Source organism: Diceros bicornis, chromosome 1 (assembly GCF_020826845.1).
Source record: "Diceros bicornis minor isolate mBicDic1 chromosome 1, mDicBic1.mat.cur, whole genome shotgun sequence".
Classification (NCBI taxonomy): domain Eukaryota; kingdom Metazoa; phylum Chordata; class Mammalia; order Perissodactyla; family Rhinocerotidae; genus Diceros; species Diceros bicornis.
This window is the reverse complement of record NC_080740.1, coordinates 26,753,155-26,772,562: the sequence shown is the minus strand read 5'-3', so window position 1 is coordinate 26,772,562 and position 19,408 is coordinate 26,753,155. Positions and strand designations below refer to the sequence as shown.

The window sequence follows — 19,408 nt, the reverse complement described above, 5'->3', positions numbered from 1 at the left end:
CAGCACGCCCACACCAGGCCACAACAATGGCCACCACCAATGTCCCAGTCCCTGGAGAGGTCTCACCTCTCACCGACATGCACTCAGGGCCTATTAGGTGAGTCTCTTTTCACCAAAGCACTATGCACCTTTCTTTCTGGTCATTTTAGGTTGCTTTCTGAAACGGGTGAGTTTGCGTGTGGGCCCCTTAAGAGCCGGTTTTTAATTTCTTTGTGAACCAGCTTTTCTGGGGGTACTCCCCAATGTTTTAGTAGCAGGCAAAGTCAGTTAGTCTGCCACTTGTCTCGGTTTTGCTGGGTCCACAAAATGCCCCCAGCGGGGGCGCTCCCTGGCTCAGTGCCTCGCTCCTCCAGGGAGGCTGTGTACCTTTGGGTAGCTCCCGGGCGGCCGTGAGGCTGGCAGCTTGTGAAGGCAGCGTTTTTCCTCTCCAGAAGCGAGTTTCTGCCTCTTCTACCTCAGTTAGGATTGTCTGTTGTTGCAGGAGTTCCTCTTATCTAGTTTTCAGTTCTGTCTCGGGGTAATTTTTCCACGAGTAGTTGTAAATTGGCTGTGTCCGTGGGAGGAGGTGAGTTCAGAGTCTGCCTACGCCGCCATCTTGACTTCCTCCTGCTGAATTAGTCTATGATATGTTTAGGTGTGTTTTTCTTTGTATTTTTCTTGCTTGGGGTTGTCTGAGATTATTGTATACATGGTTCTAAATCTTCCATTACTTTTATAAAATTTGTGACCATTATATCTTCAAACAATTCTTCTACCTCATTGTCTTTCTCTGGTACCTCAATTATACATATGTTAGACCATTGAATACTAATTTCCAGACATTGTATATAAAAGAATATTAGAGACTGATGTATTCACACCTGGAAGCAATGATTCTTCTTTTGTCTGGCTATTAGTGTAGGTTTGTCAATGTTGACAGAAGTAGAGTTGGATTTTGGTTTTGTTTTTGCTATATTTATTGTCAGTGCACCACAGGCTTAAAATTCTTCTAATGGGACTGCAGCTAGCTACCTTGTGCTTTATAGCACAAGGGGTGCTTGAGGGTTTTTTGTCAGTGTTCCTTCTACGCCCTTAGCTTTCAGCAGGTCCGGTATGCCTGTGCCACAGATGAGGTCTCCCTCTGCTCTTTTGACCCACTTATATTGGTGGAGTGCTATTGCTTTTTACTCAAGCAAAGCTCATGATGGAAGCAGAGGATAGATTCCCCTGGTCCAGCCTCAATCTTAGGCCCTAAGTGCCTGAGCCTCAAGGGTGAGACTCTGCCTTGTTTTGGTGGTGGTTCTTGGGAAGGAAGGATGTTCTTGCCCTTCCATCTTTGGCAAATAGTTTTTATTTCTACCCTTCCCTCTGGTGGTAGCCAACTTTTGGGTGGACTATAAGACACAATGGTTTCCTTCCCCTCCCTCAGTGGCAAGTGGCTTGTGCTCTGTCCCTCTCCTTGTAACAGCAAACCTTTGCCAGGGATTCGAGGGCAAGAGAGTTTCCCGCCTCAATCCCAGAAGCAGAACTGCTTTTGCTTTGCATGTCAAAAGAGTCAGAAATATAGCCCTGGAGGGTAGGAGGATGAGCCAGCATTCCTGCCTCTCCCTCAGTGTAGCCTACCACCACCAAATGCTTTCTTCATTGAGGAGAGCTCTCTCACCCTGTCAAATGGTAAAGATCTGGTAAGTGGGTATGGGTTTCCCTTGTTTCTGAGGTTCCTAGGGTTTCTAAACCATTACGCTAGCCCTCACTTAGTCTTTAAGAATTCAGTAAAATTTTGGGTGTTTTCTTCCTGCCTTTTATGGTTGCTATCTCTTCCTCCTGTGCTCTGCCAAAGATGAAACAGTTTGTGTGTCTCATCCTTCTTCCAAAGGGTTTCTTAAACTTTGGAATCAATTCACCTGGTTGCTTTGCAAATGTAGCTCTCCAATGGGCTCAAAAAAGTGAAAATTCTTTATATTACCCAGCTTTTTTTTTCTTATTTATTTATTTTTGGTTATTGTTGTTAGAATGGGGGTAACGTTTTGTTTGGCTCTCTATATTCTGAGTAGAAGCGAAAGTCCTAGTACCATTTATTTTGAACACAGTTCAAAATAATGCCTTTGCTCTCAGGCAGTGCCCAGTCTGGTACCAAAGCACAAGAATAAGAGTCCCTCCCCTTTCTGACCTCCTAGGAATCCTGTTTCCTTTACGCTTGTTTATGTCATGAGCAATGTAAGGGGACATCCTAGTTGAGTATGATGAACATGGGAAAACTAGGGCATTGATCCTATTTATGTAGTGACCATATATTTGTCAAGCTAGGTCTCTTAATATGGGAAAAATAAGATTTCCACTCGCCAATGGCATATGGCTCTGTTGAGGCAAGTTCAGGCCTCAGGTCAGTGGTGGGGTCTGTGGTACCCTCCTTTCCAGCTCTTCTCAGTGGTTTTTCTCCCTCTTCTACCAGCCTAGCACTTGCTTAGCAGCACAAAAACTTGTTGAAGAGCTAGACTGTTTTTGGTAACAAAATGTCTGATCCATGGGAGGAAAGATAATTTCATTTCTCCTGGAAAGTCACCCTCCCCATATGTATGGCCTAAATAACTTATATTTCTGCCTAAGGAAAGAAAACCAATAATGAGTCGCATTTTCATATTAAAAAAAACACAAGTTTCATATCCTACTACTATTCTCCTACATTCTTTCTTTTCAGTAAGATTTTTGCACCTGAGAAAGTAAATCACACTTCAGGTCCCATCCTCCTACTTAGGGAGGAAAATATTAATCCTTTCTGTTCTTGGCTAGGTATAGAGTTTCTAGGACAATAATTTCTATGTGTAAAACACCTCAGTTTGGAGCATTCATTGGGACATTGTTTTATAATCTTTGCTGGTTTTTCCAAATGTGGTAGAAGTGCCTTTTTCATGTCTTCTGATTTCCCCTGGTCCTTCAACAATTTTCAAGTTGTTTCTAGCGAGACTATCCAGTTCAAAAAACACTATATTAAAATAAGTCTGGGGGAATTGGGAGACAGTTCCACTGTCCCATCATTGCGTAGTTCTCTTCCCTGGCTTCCCAATGAAAAAGTATTAAATAAGCACTGGCATCCTTTGACTTCCATTCGAGTTACTCGGGCGCTTCCTGCCTGCGTTAGCAGTTATCCGAATCTAGTAGTACTACTAGCTTTTTTTTTTTTTTTTTTTTTTGTGCCCATCCTCACGTGGAAGCAAAGACACAGCCTTGGAAGTTCTTTCAGGGCAACTGTCATCCTCGGAACGTTCCCTCTGGAGGCTTGGGCTGCAGGCGCCTCTGGTGGCCGCCAGTTCCCCCAGGTCGACGCCCGGCTGGCTTTTCGGTTGGAGCCGGCGGAGCAGGCGCCACCGCGCCTGGGGACAACAGGCGCCCAGCGTGCGCTGCGACCCGAGCCTCGGCAGGCCACCGGCGGGCCATGGAGGAAGCCTTGGTGGACGTGGAGCCCAAGGCCGCGCAGGCCCAGCCTCCTGAGAGCACGGCGCCCGGGAAGGCCTGGAAGGCCAAGAAAAGACCCCTGTATCTGACGGCGGTTCCAGCCGGCCTGATTAAGTTGCGCAATTTACCAAAGACAAGACACCGGGCTGGGGCCACGCCCCCAGCTACCAAGAAACCTCGAGAACGGAATGAAAATTTGGAGGGGTCCTGCGGCTGGGGCTGTCTACTTATTCCCAGCTGTCAGCGTTTTAACAACATGCGCTGCTTCCTGATTTTCTACGGCATCCTGGTGACCTCTCAAGGTGAGCCTGGGCCGGGAGGGGTCGTTCGGGTGAGGCCGCAGCGCCGCAGGAGGCTGCCTGCGTGAGGGAGGCGGGAGACCTGTGCGGGGAGTGCCGTGTGGAGGCGCGGCTGGAGGCGGCCGTCCTCCCTAGTGTTCTCAAGGCATGTGTGAAATCAAAGCAGGTGAAGCTGGCCGCCAACGTGGGTTTGGGCTCCCGTCATTGCTTTGCTTCATCAGGCACCGCCTGACACAGTCCGCCCTCGCAGTATGGGTGATGGGGGTCTGGCCTCCAGAGAGCCCGCTGGAGGGAAGTTGATGTTGAGTCATCTTCACGCCAATCCTGAGAAGTTCAGAGTTGAATGGCTCGGGGAGTTAAAATAAAGTTGAAACAGTGTCTGTGACTACCATGTTGGTTCTGCTTCTGCCCACAATTTTGAGACACACTTGCCAAGCCACTTCCTCTCTGGATCTTGTTTCCTTATGTGTGAACTGAGGAGGTGGGGTGGAACCTCAAACAATCTATACAACAGAAGCCAAACTGGAAGGTAGTTATCTTTGCCCACACAGTTTGAAGAAGAATGTGAATTTGAATGCCTTTAGAGAGGGCGTGCACTGTCTGCTTGGCCACAGCCCTCACCACTTCCATTACACCTAGATTCTTTACTAGCCTGTTTAGACTGATGGCATCGGGGTTTGCCAAACACGATCTTTTTTTTTGCTCTAAAATGCTATGTCTGAATAAGTGCAATAAAGAGGCTATGTGTGATGAGAACCTATGAGAAGAACAAATAAATAATCGATTTGTCTTGAGATTATCAAAGACGTTTTTTCGAAGAAGACTCATTTGAATTATACCTTGATAAATAGGTACAGTTCTGATAGCTGGGGATGTAGTTAAGGAGAATTTATTGAGTAAAGAAGTGAATGAATGAGTGTTTTGATAAATAAACACTCAGATACAGAACAACCTGCTTTCAGAATGGTGAGTGACAAGTTTGGATGATGGTTTCACCTAAGCACCGAAAGGGATAATTGTATTTGTTTTATTCGTTGTGTCTTCCCAGGATCTAATATAGTGACTGAGGCAGAAAAGACACCCAATAAATATGTATTGAATGCATAAATGAATCAAAAAGGAAGGAAAAGACAAATTGGCAGCCACAGTTTGAAGGTCTTTAAGTACCAGACTGAGAATTTTGAAAGGATACTAAAAGGTGTTTACTTCCCACTAATGTACTGGGTGAAGAGTAAGGTGCTTTACAGGCATTATCTCACTTAATATAATCTCCTTCTTAGGTGCATAACGAGGAGCCATTGAAAGTTTCTGAACAAGTGGTTGACAGTGAATGGTTTTAGCTCTACTAGTTATTAACTGACTTCATACAAGTCAGTAGCTCAGTTCAGGTATCATATTAAGTCTTCAATTCATAAATATGGTGTATCTCTTCATTTATCTATCAATTGATCTATTTATTATTTATTGTTACATTTTAAACAATTTTGAAATAATTTCAAACATACAGAAAGGGTGCAAAGGCAGTACAGAGAACTCCCCTCTGCCCAGGTTCGCCACTTGTTTACATTTTACACGTTTGTTCCCTCACATTTTCTTTCCCTATACATGCAAACTTTTAGACATGGTGCCCCATTACTGCTAAACACTCCCGTGTGCATCTTCCCAAAGTTAGGACGCTCTCCTACATGATGACCATACACCCCTCCCAGTCAGGAATATCCATGCACTTTAGTTTACACTACCATCAAATTATGAATTGGTGGCCCCACTCAGATGTTGCTAAGTGTCTCAATATTGTCTCTTTTTCCTTTTTGACCCAAAATTCTATCCAGGAAAACATGTTGCATTTAGTTGTCATATTTTAGACTTCTTCTTCTTTTTTTTTTTTTAATAATTTTATTTATTTATTTTTTCCTACAAAGCCTCAGTAGATAGTTGTATGTCATAGCTGCACATCCTTCTAGTTGCTGTACGTGGGACTCGGCCTCGGGTTGGACGGAGAAGTGGTGCCTTGGGGCGTGCCCGGGATCCGGGCCCGGGCCGCCAGCATCAGAGCGCGCGCACTTAACCGCTAAGCCACGGAGCCGGCCCTGGATGTAAACTTTTGAATGCCCTTAAGCACTTACGAAGAGAAAATGACAAACTCAGATCTGTTAACTCTCAGCTCAAGTCATGGTCTGAGAATTCAAGAGCTCCCATCAAAGCCCTAAAACAAGCTCTTATTTCTTTTTAACCATAGAGCTGATATCGCTGTAAATAAAAAAAAAATTTAAATTTATGGGTTGATGAGTTATAATGACAGTTGAATTCATAATCTCATCGAGTTTTCCTATATTTTTCCTTCTCTTATGTATCCAAGAAGAGTTGTTAATTTTTCGGTCTGTTCAGTTTGTTACGTGTTAAGACAGAATGGTAACTTCCAAGCTTTTTACATGTGAAATTGAAACTGTGTATAAGTTTTTGTGTGGATGTAAATTTTCATTTCTCTGGGATTTATACCTAGGAGTGGAATTGCTGGGTCGTATGGTAATTCTGTGATTAACTTTTTTTTTTTAAAGAAGTGTAAATTGTTTTGTTTTTTAATTTTTATTTATTTTATTTTTTTTCCCCAAAGCCCCAGTAGATAGTTGTATGTCATAGCTGCACATCCTCCTAGTTGCTGTATGTGGGATCCGGCCTCAGCATGGCCGGACAAGTGGTGCGTCAGTGCGCGCCCGGGATCCGAACCCCGGGCCGCCAGCAGCGGAGCGCGCGCACTTAACCACTAAGCCACAGGGCCGGCCCTGTGATTAACTTTTTAAGTATGATGTAGGTTTTTCATATATGTACTTTGTCAGTCTGAAGAGGTTGCCTAGTTCATTGAGTGTTTTTGTTATGAAAGTGTGTTGGATTTTGTCAAATGCCTTTTCTGCATTTTGATGTTCATGTGGTTTCTGTCCTTTACTATATTAATATAGTGAATTACATTGCTTCATTTTCATATATTCGAATGAAGAAGGAGGCCTACAGCTTTGCACATATAAATTTGTGTTTTTTTTTGTGTGTGTGAGGAAGATTGGCCCTGAGCTAACATCTGCCAATCCTCCTCTTTTTGCTGAGGAAGACCGGCCCTGGGCTAACATCCATGCCCATCTTCCTCTACTTTATATGGGACGCCGCCACAGCATGGCTTGCCAAGTGGTGCGTCGGTGCATTCCCGGGATCCGAACCGGTGAACGCCGGGCAGCCACACTTAACTGCTTGCGCCACCGGGCTGCCCTGCACATTTAAATTTTGTAAAACAGTCAAAATAAACATAAATAGAGGCAACTTATTTGAAGAGTTTTGCCTTGTGAAGTATTTGTCAAAGAAAGATTCTCTGAATGGAGTATTTTGGCTGAAATATTTCAGTACAAAAATAGAACTGAAAATATTATTTAGTAGTGTTTGAGCTTACTAGATGCTTACATACTTGTAAAGAGTGTTTTCTTGATTAAAACATTATGATCTACAGCGAAGAGTCATTTGGAGGCCTTAACAGCTTCAAATTTAACTATAGTCGTGTGCCGCATAGCAATGTTTTGGTCAATGATGGACTGCATATACGACGGTAGTCCCATAAGATTAGTACGATATAGCCTAGGTGTGTAGTAGATTATACCATCTAGATTTGTGTAAGTATACTCTATGATGTTTGCACAACGATGAAATCACCTAATGACGCACTTCTCGGAACATATCCCTGTCGTTAAAACAACGCATGACTATATTACATTGGAGGTCCCTAAGACCTCACTCAGGCTGCATGATTCATTAGAACGCCTCAGGACTCAGAGAAAGATGTTATACTCAAGGTTATGATTTATTACAGTGGAAGGATACAGATTGAAATCAGCAAAGGGAAAAGACACATGGGACAAAATCCAGAAGAAACTAAGCCCAAGCTTCTGTGTGTCTTTTCCCAGTGGAGTCAATGCACATGCTTAATTCTTCCAGCAATAATGTGTGATAACACATGTAAAGAGTTGCCAGCCAGGGAAGCTCACATGAGCCTTGATGTCCAGGGATTTTTTTGGGGTCAATCATGTAGGCATGCAGCATCTGTGTAACTGAGTGACTGAGTCAGCTACTCAGACTCCTTTACCCCACTCCCACATACACCACAAAAAGGGCGTTCACCATAAATCATGTTTTTAGCATAAACTATCTGATCAACTGATACTGTGTGGCTCAAGGCCTCAGGCATGTAAAAGAACTCATATCAGGCAGACTATTCTGAGGGCTCAGAGTTATCTCCCAGGAGCCAACCAAAGGCCAGTCTTGAAGACAGGCCTTTTTTGAGCAACTAAGGCCTGCTGAATTAACCCTTTACTGCAAAACTATAAAAAGCTACTTTAATGTCTTGGAGCTAATTTCATGAGAACAATTAGAAATAAGACCATACTAAGAATATGTTCTTCAGGAAAAAATATGAATAGCAATTTATCGGAGATAAGTATGGCTAGAAATTGGTTCAAGTATGTGAGTATGTATCAAGAATAATATTCCTTTATTTTTTAAATGCTGTGATATGTAATATAAAGATGTTTGAAAAGTTTTTGACTAAACTGTTAGCTTCACCAATGTAATAAAACTAATTTGTCTGTAAATTATAAAAATCATATGATTTTTTACATAATACACCATACCAGATGTTGAACCAGGAAAAAAACAAACTCTTAAAGATGAGAATCTAGAATTGGTTATTTGACCTGATTGGGCTTGAAAGCAATGAAAACAGCAATATTTGTGCCTGTGGAAAATGGTACATTGGAAGTCCATGGCATATAGTGATTAAAGAGTTATTTAAGTGTTGCCTGGGGTAAAGTTCTTATTGAAGGCAAGACTTTGGGAGACCAATAGCTTCTGCAGAATAGCTTCTGCAGTTGACTACTATGGTGAAACTTTTCACTACAGAATTCTGGGGTTGACTGACTGCTTCTGACTGCACTGGAAAGTTTACAGAAAGAAAATGAGAAAGTTAGGGCAAGATTAGAAAATATATGAGCTTCTCTGATGGTTCTGTGAGAATCTCATTAGTTTTAGCCACATACTGCATATTTTGAACAGTACCAATCCTTAGTCATGATTGCAGAATTACAACATAAGTTGAATTCATAGATTCACCGGATCACTTATGTGAGAGTTGGGGGCATTGATTGGAGAGAAGTGAAATCCTGAAATTTGGGATAAAGGCATTTTGGTGGAATTCAGTGAATCTGAGAACCATACACCCTGAAATCTTGAATGTCCTTTCCCAGCAGGAGCACCTGTTACTCCTGTGTCTGAAGAAAAAGCAATTCCTTGCTTGAAGACACTGAATTTACCTCACTTGAGTTAAGGAAATGCTGATTGCCCTCAGGACTTCCTCCCCCACTCTCCTGCCCCGTTGCTGCCAGACTTATAACTAGAATTAGGTCTCAGCCTTCCCAGAATGACTAACATAGAGTCTATCCTGGGAAATAATATCTTATACACCAAAAATTTGCCTGACACTTCAGTGCTGTCTCTAGGGACTGATTGGTTTGGAGTGTGAAGGGCTACCTCTTCTAAAATGAAGGAAAAGTTTCTTCATTTGTACCACCAACTGTTAAGAAAGAAACATAATCTTCGGTGAACTTGTGGGTTTTTGAATGTATGCTATGGTAGCATTATAGCTTCACTCAGGGGAAGCCCTGAAAAATAGAGGAAAAAGGAAATCCTCCCAGAGGGCTGAATGTTGATCAGTACATCTGATTGTCCGTATTGCCTAGATACCACGCAGCCATTGCCTAATGGTTTGACCGTTTTGCGACTAGGAAGGTTAGGTAAGTGGTATGTCTCTCTGAGTGGGCAGAGTTATCCTAAGTGAATGTTCACCAGAAGAAATCCATTGCAGAGGAAGCTCTCAATAATGAAGTAGATAGATAACCATACGATGAATATTGGCCAGCCTCTTTCCCCAGCCATTGTATGTCTTGTTCAATAGATTCATGTTTATAGTGACAGTTGCGTCAAAGACAGAGCTTATACAAGAGCTGAATGCATGAATTTATCTTCACCAGAGCTGATCTGGCTATTGCACTGCTGAGTGTCTCATCTGACTTGCCACCAGGAAAAGTCAACACAATCCAGGAAATTACTCCATTCCATAGTGAAACCCACCAGCTACCTGGAGGCAGGTTGATTACATTGTCTGCTTCTATTATGAAGTGGGCAATAATTTTTCCTCACTGAAATAGATATTTATGTTGGATATGGGTTCTTTTTTTTATCACCATAGTTCTGCCAGAATGACCATAATTGAACTTAATGAATGCCTTATACACCATCCTGATCATCTTATTTATTATCACATTGCTTTTAATGAAGGAACACATTTTATAGCAAAAGAAGTACAGCAGGAAGTTCATGTTCATGGAATTCACTGATCTTGCTACATATCTCAATAACCAGAAACTCTTGGCCTTACAGATAATTATAGTGTCCTACTGAAGATTCAGATAAGGCTCCAGCTGGGAGACAACAATCAAAATATTTAGGGTGCTTTCTTATAGAGTGAGGCATATGCTTTGAGATAGCAACCTAGATATGTTAACTGAGGTCAAGAGGTAGAAGAGGAGGTGAATAGTGGAAGAAGAAAGTTACACATATCACCTGTAGTCTCATAACCATTTAGAGAAATAGAAACTTCATAAACGCATAAAATGCATAGTAGCAACTATGCATTTTTCTCTCTTTATGCACTCACCCATACAAACATATACACATTTTTGTGTGTGTGTATATGTGTGTGTTCCAATTTTTATATTTTTTTCTCTTTCTCTTTCCCTTACTATTTTACAGTGGGAGATAACTTTACAGTTTGTCTCTAGGTTACAGAATATTCCTGAATTTGAAGGGGAATTAATACCCCAACCCCAGAGATGGACACAGTTACTGACAGGACATTTCTTACTTTGGCCAGTAGCCTCCTTCGGCACATCTAGAATAGAGTTGAAGAAAATTCTTGTCTTGGATGCAGCAAAGTTTTTATATCCTTTTCCCTGCTGGTCTTGGTCTGTCAATCTGTTGTGGTTCTAAGTCCAATTTATGGGTTTTTTTTTTGCAATATAATTCCCTCACAAATTTAGTTAGGCCCACGATATGTTTGCTTAATTATTTATTTATACATTTTATAGCTTTTTATGCCATTTATACCTTTGCAATTTAGTTTCTATGTTAAAGAAAATCCATTCAGATTTGTGATTGAACCAGAAGGATTAACATTACCTTGAGATGGGTATGGTGACTGATTGGACTCTGTGTCTCCCTTTTTTCGGAAAGAGTGAGGACATCTTTGTTTATAATAGTGATAATTGCAAAATGTTTGGCAGAAGCATGATGATGTTGCTGTTAATTTAGTGTGGAAGTTAAATGTGGGAAAAAGGGTGAAAATGTATCCTGAGTTGTCCAAAGGGTGAACTCTGCAAGTTATTTGTCTGTTGGCCATAAACTCCATTGTTTCCCTATTGGACTCGCCTTTGCAAGGGAACTGGCTGCCTGTAAACTACATTTCCCAGACTTCCTTGCCAGCTGGCTTCCACTAGTTGTTGCCAGTGAGAGGCTGTGGCAGTAGGTTTGAAAAAGGGGCAAAGGAAAGCCTCCTTTTTTTTCCCTCTCTGTTTCTGGTGATGTCTTTGGCAGCAGCAGCAGTCCTGGGTGAGTGAAGGCTCCTGGATTTATGCTCAGGAATTAATGCAGCTCTATTAGCAGCAACAGTGGATGATTCAGCGGCACAGTGCTCAAGGGCTCAGGCTCTGGCTCTGGCAACTGCAATCGCAGCAGAAGCAGCAGGTGACTGTGAGCTGGCTCTCGTATTGTTAGCAGGACTGTGGGTCCTTGCTTCCTGCAAAAGAGGTAGGGATGGCAATTCCAACAGCAGCAGCAGCAGCAGCAGCCAATGCTCCAGCAACTTTGAGTGGCATAGATATCATGAATTTTGATTAGTAACTATTTTCCCTTTTCACTCCAACAAGTGTATTACTTTTGTAACCAGGTCTATATCAATTTCTTTTTGTTTCAAACATTTAGTATGATTATTTTTTCCTAGTTGGATGCTGAATGATAGAAGTGCACATATATTATACCATTTATTTAATGTTCAAGAACATGACAAACAATATTCTATATTGTTCAAAGATGTACCATTGTCAAAAAAGTGTTTAAAAGGCTCAGAAATGGTAAACTTCAAATACAGGATATGGCTTCTGGAGGGAGAGAGAAGAATGTGTTTGGGGCGTACATGTTGGGCTTCAACTATTTTGATGTTTTATTTTCTATTCTGGGTGGTAGATAAACAAATATTCATTAGATTGTTATTTATTCATTTTTTTAATAATTGAAATATAATATGTTAAAGTAAAAATCAATACTAAGTGAGCTGATTAAAAAGATCAGTATTCTTCAGTGAATTACTCATAAACATAGTTTAAAAATATCTACAGAAATTCAATTAGCAAATATTTCATAAAGGTTAAGGCCTATTAGCGTTTTAGAAAAGGAATCATTATGTGCTTATAGATCTCTAACATTAAGAATAACATAAAATAAATTTAAATCAGTGTAAATTGTTTTGCTTTGTAGTGATTATAATGGTGATCTGTTTTCTCTCGTAAATGCATATTATTGCTTTCTTTTTTTCTTTTTACATTTTAGGTATTGTGTTTGGTCTTGTAGATCTGAGCATTGACACTCTTCAGAAGAACAATCGTCTGAAAACCATTGAGAATTTAGTGTTGTCCTCGAGTTATGATATTTCATCTTGCTTGGTAGGGGTGTTTATGGCATACTATGGAGGGAGAGGAAACATACCAAGATGGATTACAGTGTCTTCCTTTTTAATAGGGTTTGGATCACTTTTATTTGCTTTTCCATACTTTAGTGGTGAAGATTTTCCATTGAATGTAGAAACTGAAGGTAAGATTTTAAAAGATACTGTCATACATCAAATCATTATTTACTTAAACTATTGGCACTAGGAACTTAAAATAGACTGTGATACTTGTCTGGCTGTACATCCATCCGTTTGTATCTATTTATATGACAAAGTTTATTAAGCTAATTAATTGTAGCTCCCTAGTAACATGTATGCCATTCTCTCATCTTCTCACGATTGTATACACTTTCATGTAAGAGATGGGCTTAGGAAGAAGAAAGAAGGTTTTGGGGTAATTGTTTTGTGAGATTGTTTTTCTTTTATCAATTTTCATATATATTGTAAATTTCTTGAGAACTTGGGTAATTCCTTATGTCTTCCACAATATGCTTTAATTAATCCCTGTATTTTGGCCTCAATACACATACACACAGCACAAATACAAACAGAAACAAACTTATAAACACAAAAAGAAAGGTCAAACCTTTTCTAGGTACTCCTACCATTTCAAAATGGGAGCAGCCCTTTGACGTAGGACTTTGAATCTAAAAAGATTGGTGGCATCTTCACTTTGTTCATTTTTTTCGATTTATTCCACAGTCTTTTTGCCACTGTCAGTAGATAGAGGCTGTTTAAAGTTTCATAGCACTATTTCTGACACTATTATGTAAGGTACTTTCTTGTTGTGTCTATGCGTATAAAAGCGTTGGAATGCATTTACCCATTTTGGCAACTTTAAACTGGGCTTTCACAAGACATGGCGGAAAATGGCATGAAGATGTCTTTGTGTGTGTGTGTACCTGTATGTACATGCTTATGATGTTTAAAAAGTATGTTTATGATGTGTGTTTACGATATAAGTAAAAAATAGTTCATATTAAATGCAATAATTTATATAACATATTAATATATTTATATACTGTTTAATTCATATATTAGACTATATAATATGCACATATGTTTATAATGTATTATATTTGTAGAATATAAATATGTAGAATTAATATATTTACTAATTTGTAAAATGTATTTGTAATATATTTGTTATATTTGTAGAATGGACAGCTGATTAAACTAGAAGATGACTTATGGAAAGAAGGGAATGGAAAATGCTTCATTCCTATTCTTCCCTTAACCCTGTTCTGGTCAGAGTGGGTGAAAAGTTATGAAGCACTGCTTGAGACAAATTAAAAATGCTGTTTGATCAGAACTCAATAAGGAGTCAGGGGAGTAGAAATAGTAGTCTTTCTTCCTTTGTGTCTTCTTTATATCATCTAGATTATACATACTTTATTTTCTGCTTGTGATTAGGAACATGCAGCTTATCAAACAGCACCTATTCAGTGTATTTACTGGGTGACCCTCTGGTATTAAAAAAGCAGAAATAAACTAAATAGTTTTTGCAGTAGATGTCCTTATATCATACACTTATCTATGTAGATATTTTACTTATTTTGTTTAAACGTTTAGTTCTTTTGTAACTAACTTTCTACTCTATGTTCACACCTCAGTTTATATATATATATATATATTTTTTTTTTTTTTTGAATTTTTATATTCTCTTCTTTCATCCTTTTTTTTTTTTGGGGGGTCCTTCCTCTCTTCTTCTCTGAATATCTCTCCTATTCTGTTCTTTTCTATACTCCCCGCTTAGCTGTTATGCTCATCTTCCCTTATGAGTGGTCTGAACCTCTTTGGAACAGTCCATTTACCACCACGTCCCACTCCTCTTTCTTTGTTCCCCCGACCCCATCACAGTTTTCTATACTTGTGACAAGTTGATCTTCAGCCCCCAAGCCTCAACCAACATGTGGATATCATACTCCACCAAATCCTTGAGAAGTTAAAACTGAATTTTCTTCACTAGTTCATGAAAACACTTGTATCACACTCTGATCTTTAGTTTCTAGATCTCTACATTTAATTGACCACCCAACGTACCCATGGTTGCAGTGCACTGTCACTTCACTGAGAACTTCCTAAATATCTGTTGTCCCGCTCTTTGATTGTACCCACTAATTCTTCCAGCTCACTCATATAACAAAGATAGCAGTTCTTTCCTTTCATTGGAACCTTCAGTCTATTGACATGTACTTTCTCCCTTTACCAGATTCTCCTTGCTGATACTTTCTTTCATTTGTAGCTAATTTTAAGTTCCTTAATATGAAATATTAGAGTACTTCAAACATACTCTAATCATTATCTTAAGCTCTCTGTCCTATTGTCCTTTCTTAGTGCTGGCTTGGAATACTTTTGATCCAACCATATATTTTTCCTTTAGCTGGGCTGTTGATGAGTGTTTTAGAGAAAAATCACACAAGAGGACAGCTTAGTCCCACAATGAATTTGTTAATGTCAACCTTGATTATGCTCTCAAATGGATCCATTTCCCTTTTGTTTTTTTAAGTCCACTATGTCTTCCATAATTCACAACAAGGATTTTAGACTTTCCTCGTGTTGTAGTTTGGGCTGCTATAACAAAAATATCACAGACTAGGTGGCTTAAACAACAGAAATTTATTTCTCACAGCTCTGGAAACTGGGTGTCCAAGATCCAGGCACTGGCCCATTTGGTTCCTGCTGAGAACTTTCTTCTTGGTTATGTCCTCATACAGTGGAGAGACAGAAAGAGAGAGGGAGATCAAGCTCTCTTGTATCTCTTCTTATAAGGGCACTAATCCCATTCATGAGGGCTCCACCTTCATGACCTAATTACCTCCCAAAGTCCCCATCTCCAAATACCATTACATTGGGGATTAGGGACTCAATATATGAATTTTGGGGGGACACAAACATTCAGTCTATAGCATCTCGCTTAACTCTTCTCTTCTGTGTTGGATGGAAAATACATGCCATAATAGAAAATCGCCTTAACTTCTTACCATAGAAACTATAATTCCACCTATATATATATATGTGTGTATATATATATATATTTTTTTGTTGTTGTTGTTGTTGTTGTTGTGGAAGATTGGTCCTCGGCTAACATCTGTGTCCACCTCCCTCTATTTTTTTTTATATGTGGGACACCTGCCACAGCATGGCTTGATAAGTGATGCATAGGTCTGTGCCTGGGATCTGAACCTGTGAACCCCAGGCCGCCAAAGCGGAGTGCGTGAACTTAACCACTGTGCCACCGGGCTGGCCCCCCAGCTATATTTTCATGTTGACATTCTTTACTTCTTCCTTGTTGTTAAAATAAAAGCACTCTCCTCCTGCTAAACATCCCGTGTTCTCTTGCTCCTTGGGGACTTTATTCCATTGGTGATCTTCTCCCTCCTCCTTCTACAAATTTAGGATTGTTAGAATTGGGTTACAAGAAGGAGTGAGCTGAAAAGATAGGGATGGTTTGAGTTTAGGATGCTTGAAATTGTGATTAAGGAAGGTTTGTAGTTATTGTTTTTGAAAATTTGAAATGAGTAGCTAAGGTAAGTGGAGTACAAGTACATGAGAGGAGAGGAGTTCAAGGAACTAAGAGGCCAGAGTGTGGGAAATATCACATTGATACTGATAGCACCGCAAGTTAATATGTGTATATAAAATTGTCATTGGTATTCTGAATCACAATTCTAGAGACCTCCTCCCATTTGACATGAAATAAAATATCATTCTATATGAGTACTGAACCAGCTGAAAATTGCCATTAGTGTACTATTTTGCAATCTACACTTTAACTAGTTTTCCACAATAATATTTTAACAGCATTTGTTAAATTCCAATCAAAATGGACACGATCAGAATCATCTGATAGCATTGCCTGGATCTACCAATCTAGTAACAAATGCAGTTCCAACAAACATTTATTTACTGTTGTTGTACAACCACATGAGTAAAAAAAAAGCATAAGAAACTGACTGTCACCTAAAGGTATTTAAAATCTTGTGGATTACCATATAATGATTATCTCTAACAGAAAGAAATTTTTATTGTATAAACCTTGTCCTTATGAACCTGTGTTCTAGAAGTTAGTGAGTCTAAAATGGGAAATTATTTAATCAGAGTGACACAAAGTTAATGTGAAGATTGCTGAAGAAGTGGATATGGAACTAAACTCAGAAGGTAATCTTTGATAATTTAGATAATCTAGAATATTAAAAAATACTTTTATCCTGGGTTCAAAAGTCAGAGATACCAGATGCCAAATTTAAAAAGAATATGTGTGTCTGTGTATTATGTATGTGTGTGTATGTATATATACCTATGCACACGTAAGTGTGTATATGCATATAATCATGCATACACGTTTATATTTGGTTTATAATACGTATGTCTTTTCCAGTATTCCTACAAATTTTCTTTTATCATTGCATTTTTCTGAGAACATGATGATTGATTGTATAACTACTACATTCAATGTAAATGAAATGTTAACTAAAAGAAAAAAGCATAATGGTGGAAATAGCTTGTAAAAGGTAAAATATTTCATAAAAGATACTGCATATTGTTGTATGTTTAACTTTTGACTCATTTAACAAAAATATAATTATCTTTTCAAAAGATATTTGCCAAGAAATGAAGATAACCAAAGCTTGCAAGAAAGCTTCATCACCATTCCGATCAAAATATGTATCTTTCTTCATCCTTGGGCAGATTGTGCAAGGAATAGCAGGAATACCTCTTTATATCCTTGGAGTAACCTTTCTTGAAAACAACGTTGCCACACATTCAACTGGTATTTATCTAGGCAAGTTTTTTTTCCCCTTCTAATATGCTTGACCCATTTTGAATTTCTATTGTTTCTATATTTTGGTGTGCGTATGTAAACTGATACACAAGTGCTAATTATTGGCCCTTACAATAACATTGTAATAAATGATAATTGGTATGCTTAACTTCAAAATCACATTGCCTTGCAGGACATTTGGCCCTATCCAAAAACGCCCGTGGAGACATTTGGTCCATGCCAAAAGGTCCAAGTATTTGGTTCTGTCCAAAACGTTCATTGAGACATTTGGTCCATGATTTGTTAAATAATACAAACATTTTACTTTGTTAAAATTTTATTAACATTATTTTTATTGTAATTCATGATGAATTTTGGATTTCACATTTTTTCTTTTCTTCCTTATCATGAAGTTCATCAGGGTTACTCTTAAGTCGATAAGCAATTGCTCTCAAGTATGTATTGACCTGATTATTGGCTTTATATTTGTTATATCTGTTAACAACTTCGGTTATATGAATTTGATTTTGTTGTTATCGTTGTGAAGTTGGTGGCCTCATTTGAGTGTGACCGCCAAGAACCTGGGTGATAACTTTATTACTTTCCTGTTCGTCTTTTATCATTTCAATAAATCTCCAAATCGAAGGATGGTGCACTACCATCAGCTTTTGAAATTTGCTACGGCAGCCTTGCACTGTGTTGTTCATCCTGTGATTGCCATTACAGTGCTGATGTATAAACTTTCCAAATTTCTGGTGGAAATCTTGGAGCTTCTGGTCTTCTTCTGCCTCTGCCATGCCTTCCACAGACATAACTCTTTCAACATAATCCATTAGGTCATCTAAATTTTCTTCTGCATTCTCCACAATGTACTCAAAAGTTTCATTTACATCTTCCAAAGGCACAAATGAAAGTCCAGACAACATGGATGCGCACTTACGGGTGTTACTTTCTGTTGTCGTATACTTGTATGGTAGACCCCAAAAAGATATTTTTTGCCACAGTGATTGTGAGAAGTGAAATAAGCATCCTTTTACTTGTGCATTTGGTTGGAGTACTCGAATTGTATGCGTACTTGTAATCTCGAAATCCATCATGCGCAATGAAGTGTTGATGTTGAGATTTCTTTCCCATGCAAATGTAAGCACTTTCTCATATATATATATAGATATATCTATATAGATATATCTGTAAGTATCTTCTTGCCTCTTCATTATTAGTGCATAAATCAGAGGCATAGTATAACTCAATATTACACGGTGTACAGTAAATAACTGAGTGAACTATGTTGGTGCTGTCTTGAAGGTGCCATTACTGAATAATGTGGTACTGGCACTTAAATATCAAATATTGTCAACAGTTATGTAAATAAGAATTCTTTCACCATCTTGAGCACTGATTTGTGCATAAAAAATGGTTTTCTCCATGTAGTCAATTTATACTCCTCTGAAATTTCAATTCCATGCAGTGAAATTGGGTTTGGAGGGCAATGCCTGTTTTGAATTCTATTTACTTGTCTCTTTAATGAGTTTCTTTCTGGTAGCATTAACAAGATGTCTTCATCATGAACGTTATGGAGAGTTCTTTGAAGTGCCTGCAATGGTGTTGCATTTGATTCTTCTGCCTGTTGTTTTAACCTATTCTGGGTTTTCCTTACTTCCCCTTCAATATCAATGTTGTGCTGATGTTTTTCTGTCCCATTTTGCATGATTGTAATGTTATCCAAATCCTGATTAGTTGTACATTGGGCACTGCAGATTCTCCTCTCTTTAGACCACCAGCTTTTAGTTCCATCTCTATTAAAGGAATGGAAATGGTAACAAAACCATTGTAATGTAGCATTGACTTTCCTCTTTGTGAGTATACTATCTCCCCCGTATTCTGCTGAGAATTTTCAAATAAAGATGTCATATTGCTAAGCAACAGAAGAAGGGTTATTTTTTTCCCCTTTGTAGCCAGCTGACCAATGGTCATTGGTTTACTGGTGGGGGAATCTTAGTAATGTCTTATGGATTTGACACCCAGTTCAGCTGGGCTGGATCAGCCAGTAGGTAGGCACCAGCTGAGGGCATGGTGGTGCAGCCTATAGGTAGATAAGTG

General features: G+C 39.1%; 1 protein-coding gene across 1 annotated transcript in view; it reads left to right on the top strand.

Annotated features, from left to right (window-relative positions):
- The window catches only part of SLCO6A1 (solute carrier organic anion transporter family member 6A1), a 174,341-nt gene that overhangs the window by 75,329 nt on the left and 79,604 nt on the right, over window positions 1–19,408 (top strand). The window contains exons 4-6 of the mRNA XM_058544517.1: window positions 3,192–3,734; window positions 12,426–12,686; window positions 17,144–17,329. Of these exons, the coding sequence (XP_058400500.1) occupies window positions 3,192–3,734; window positions 12,426–12,686; window positions 17,144–17,329 (990 nt within the window). The remainder of the gene's footprint in view (window positions 1–3,191; window positions 3,735–12,425; window positions 12,687–17,143; window positions 17,330–19,408) is intronic.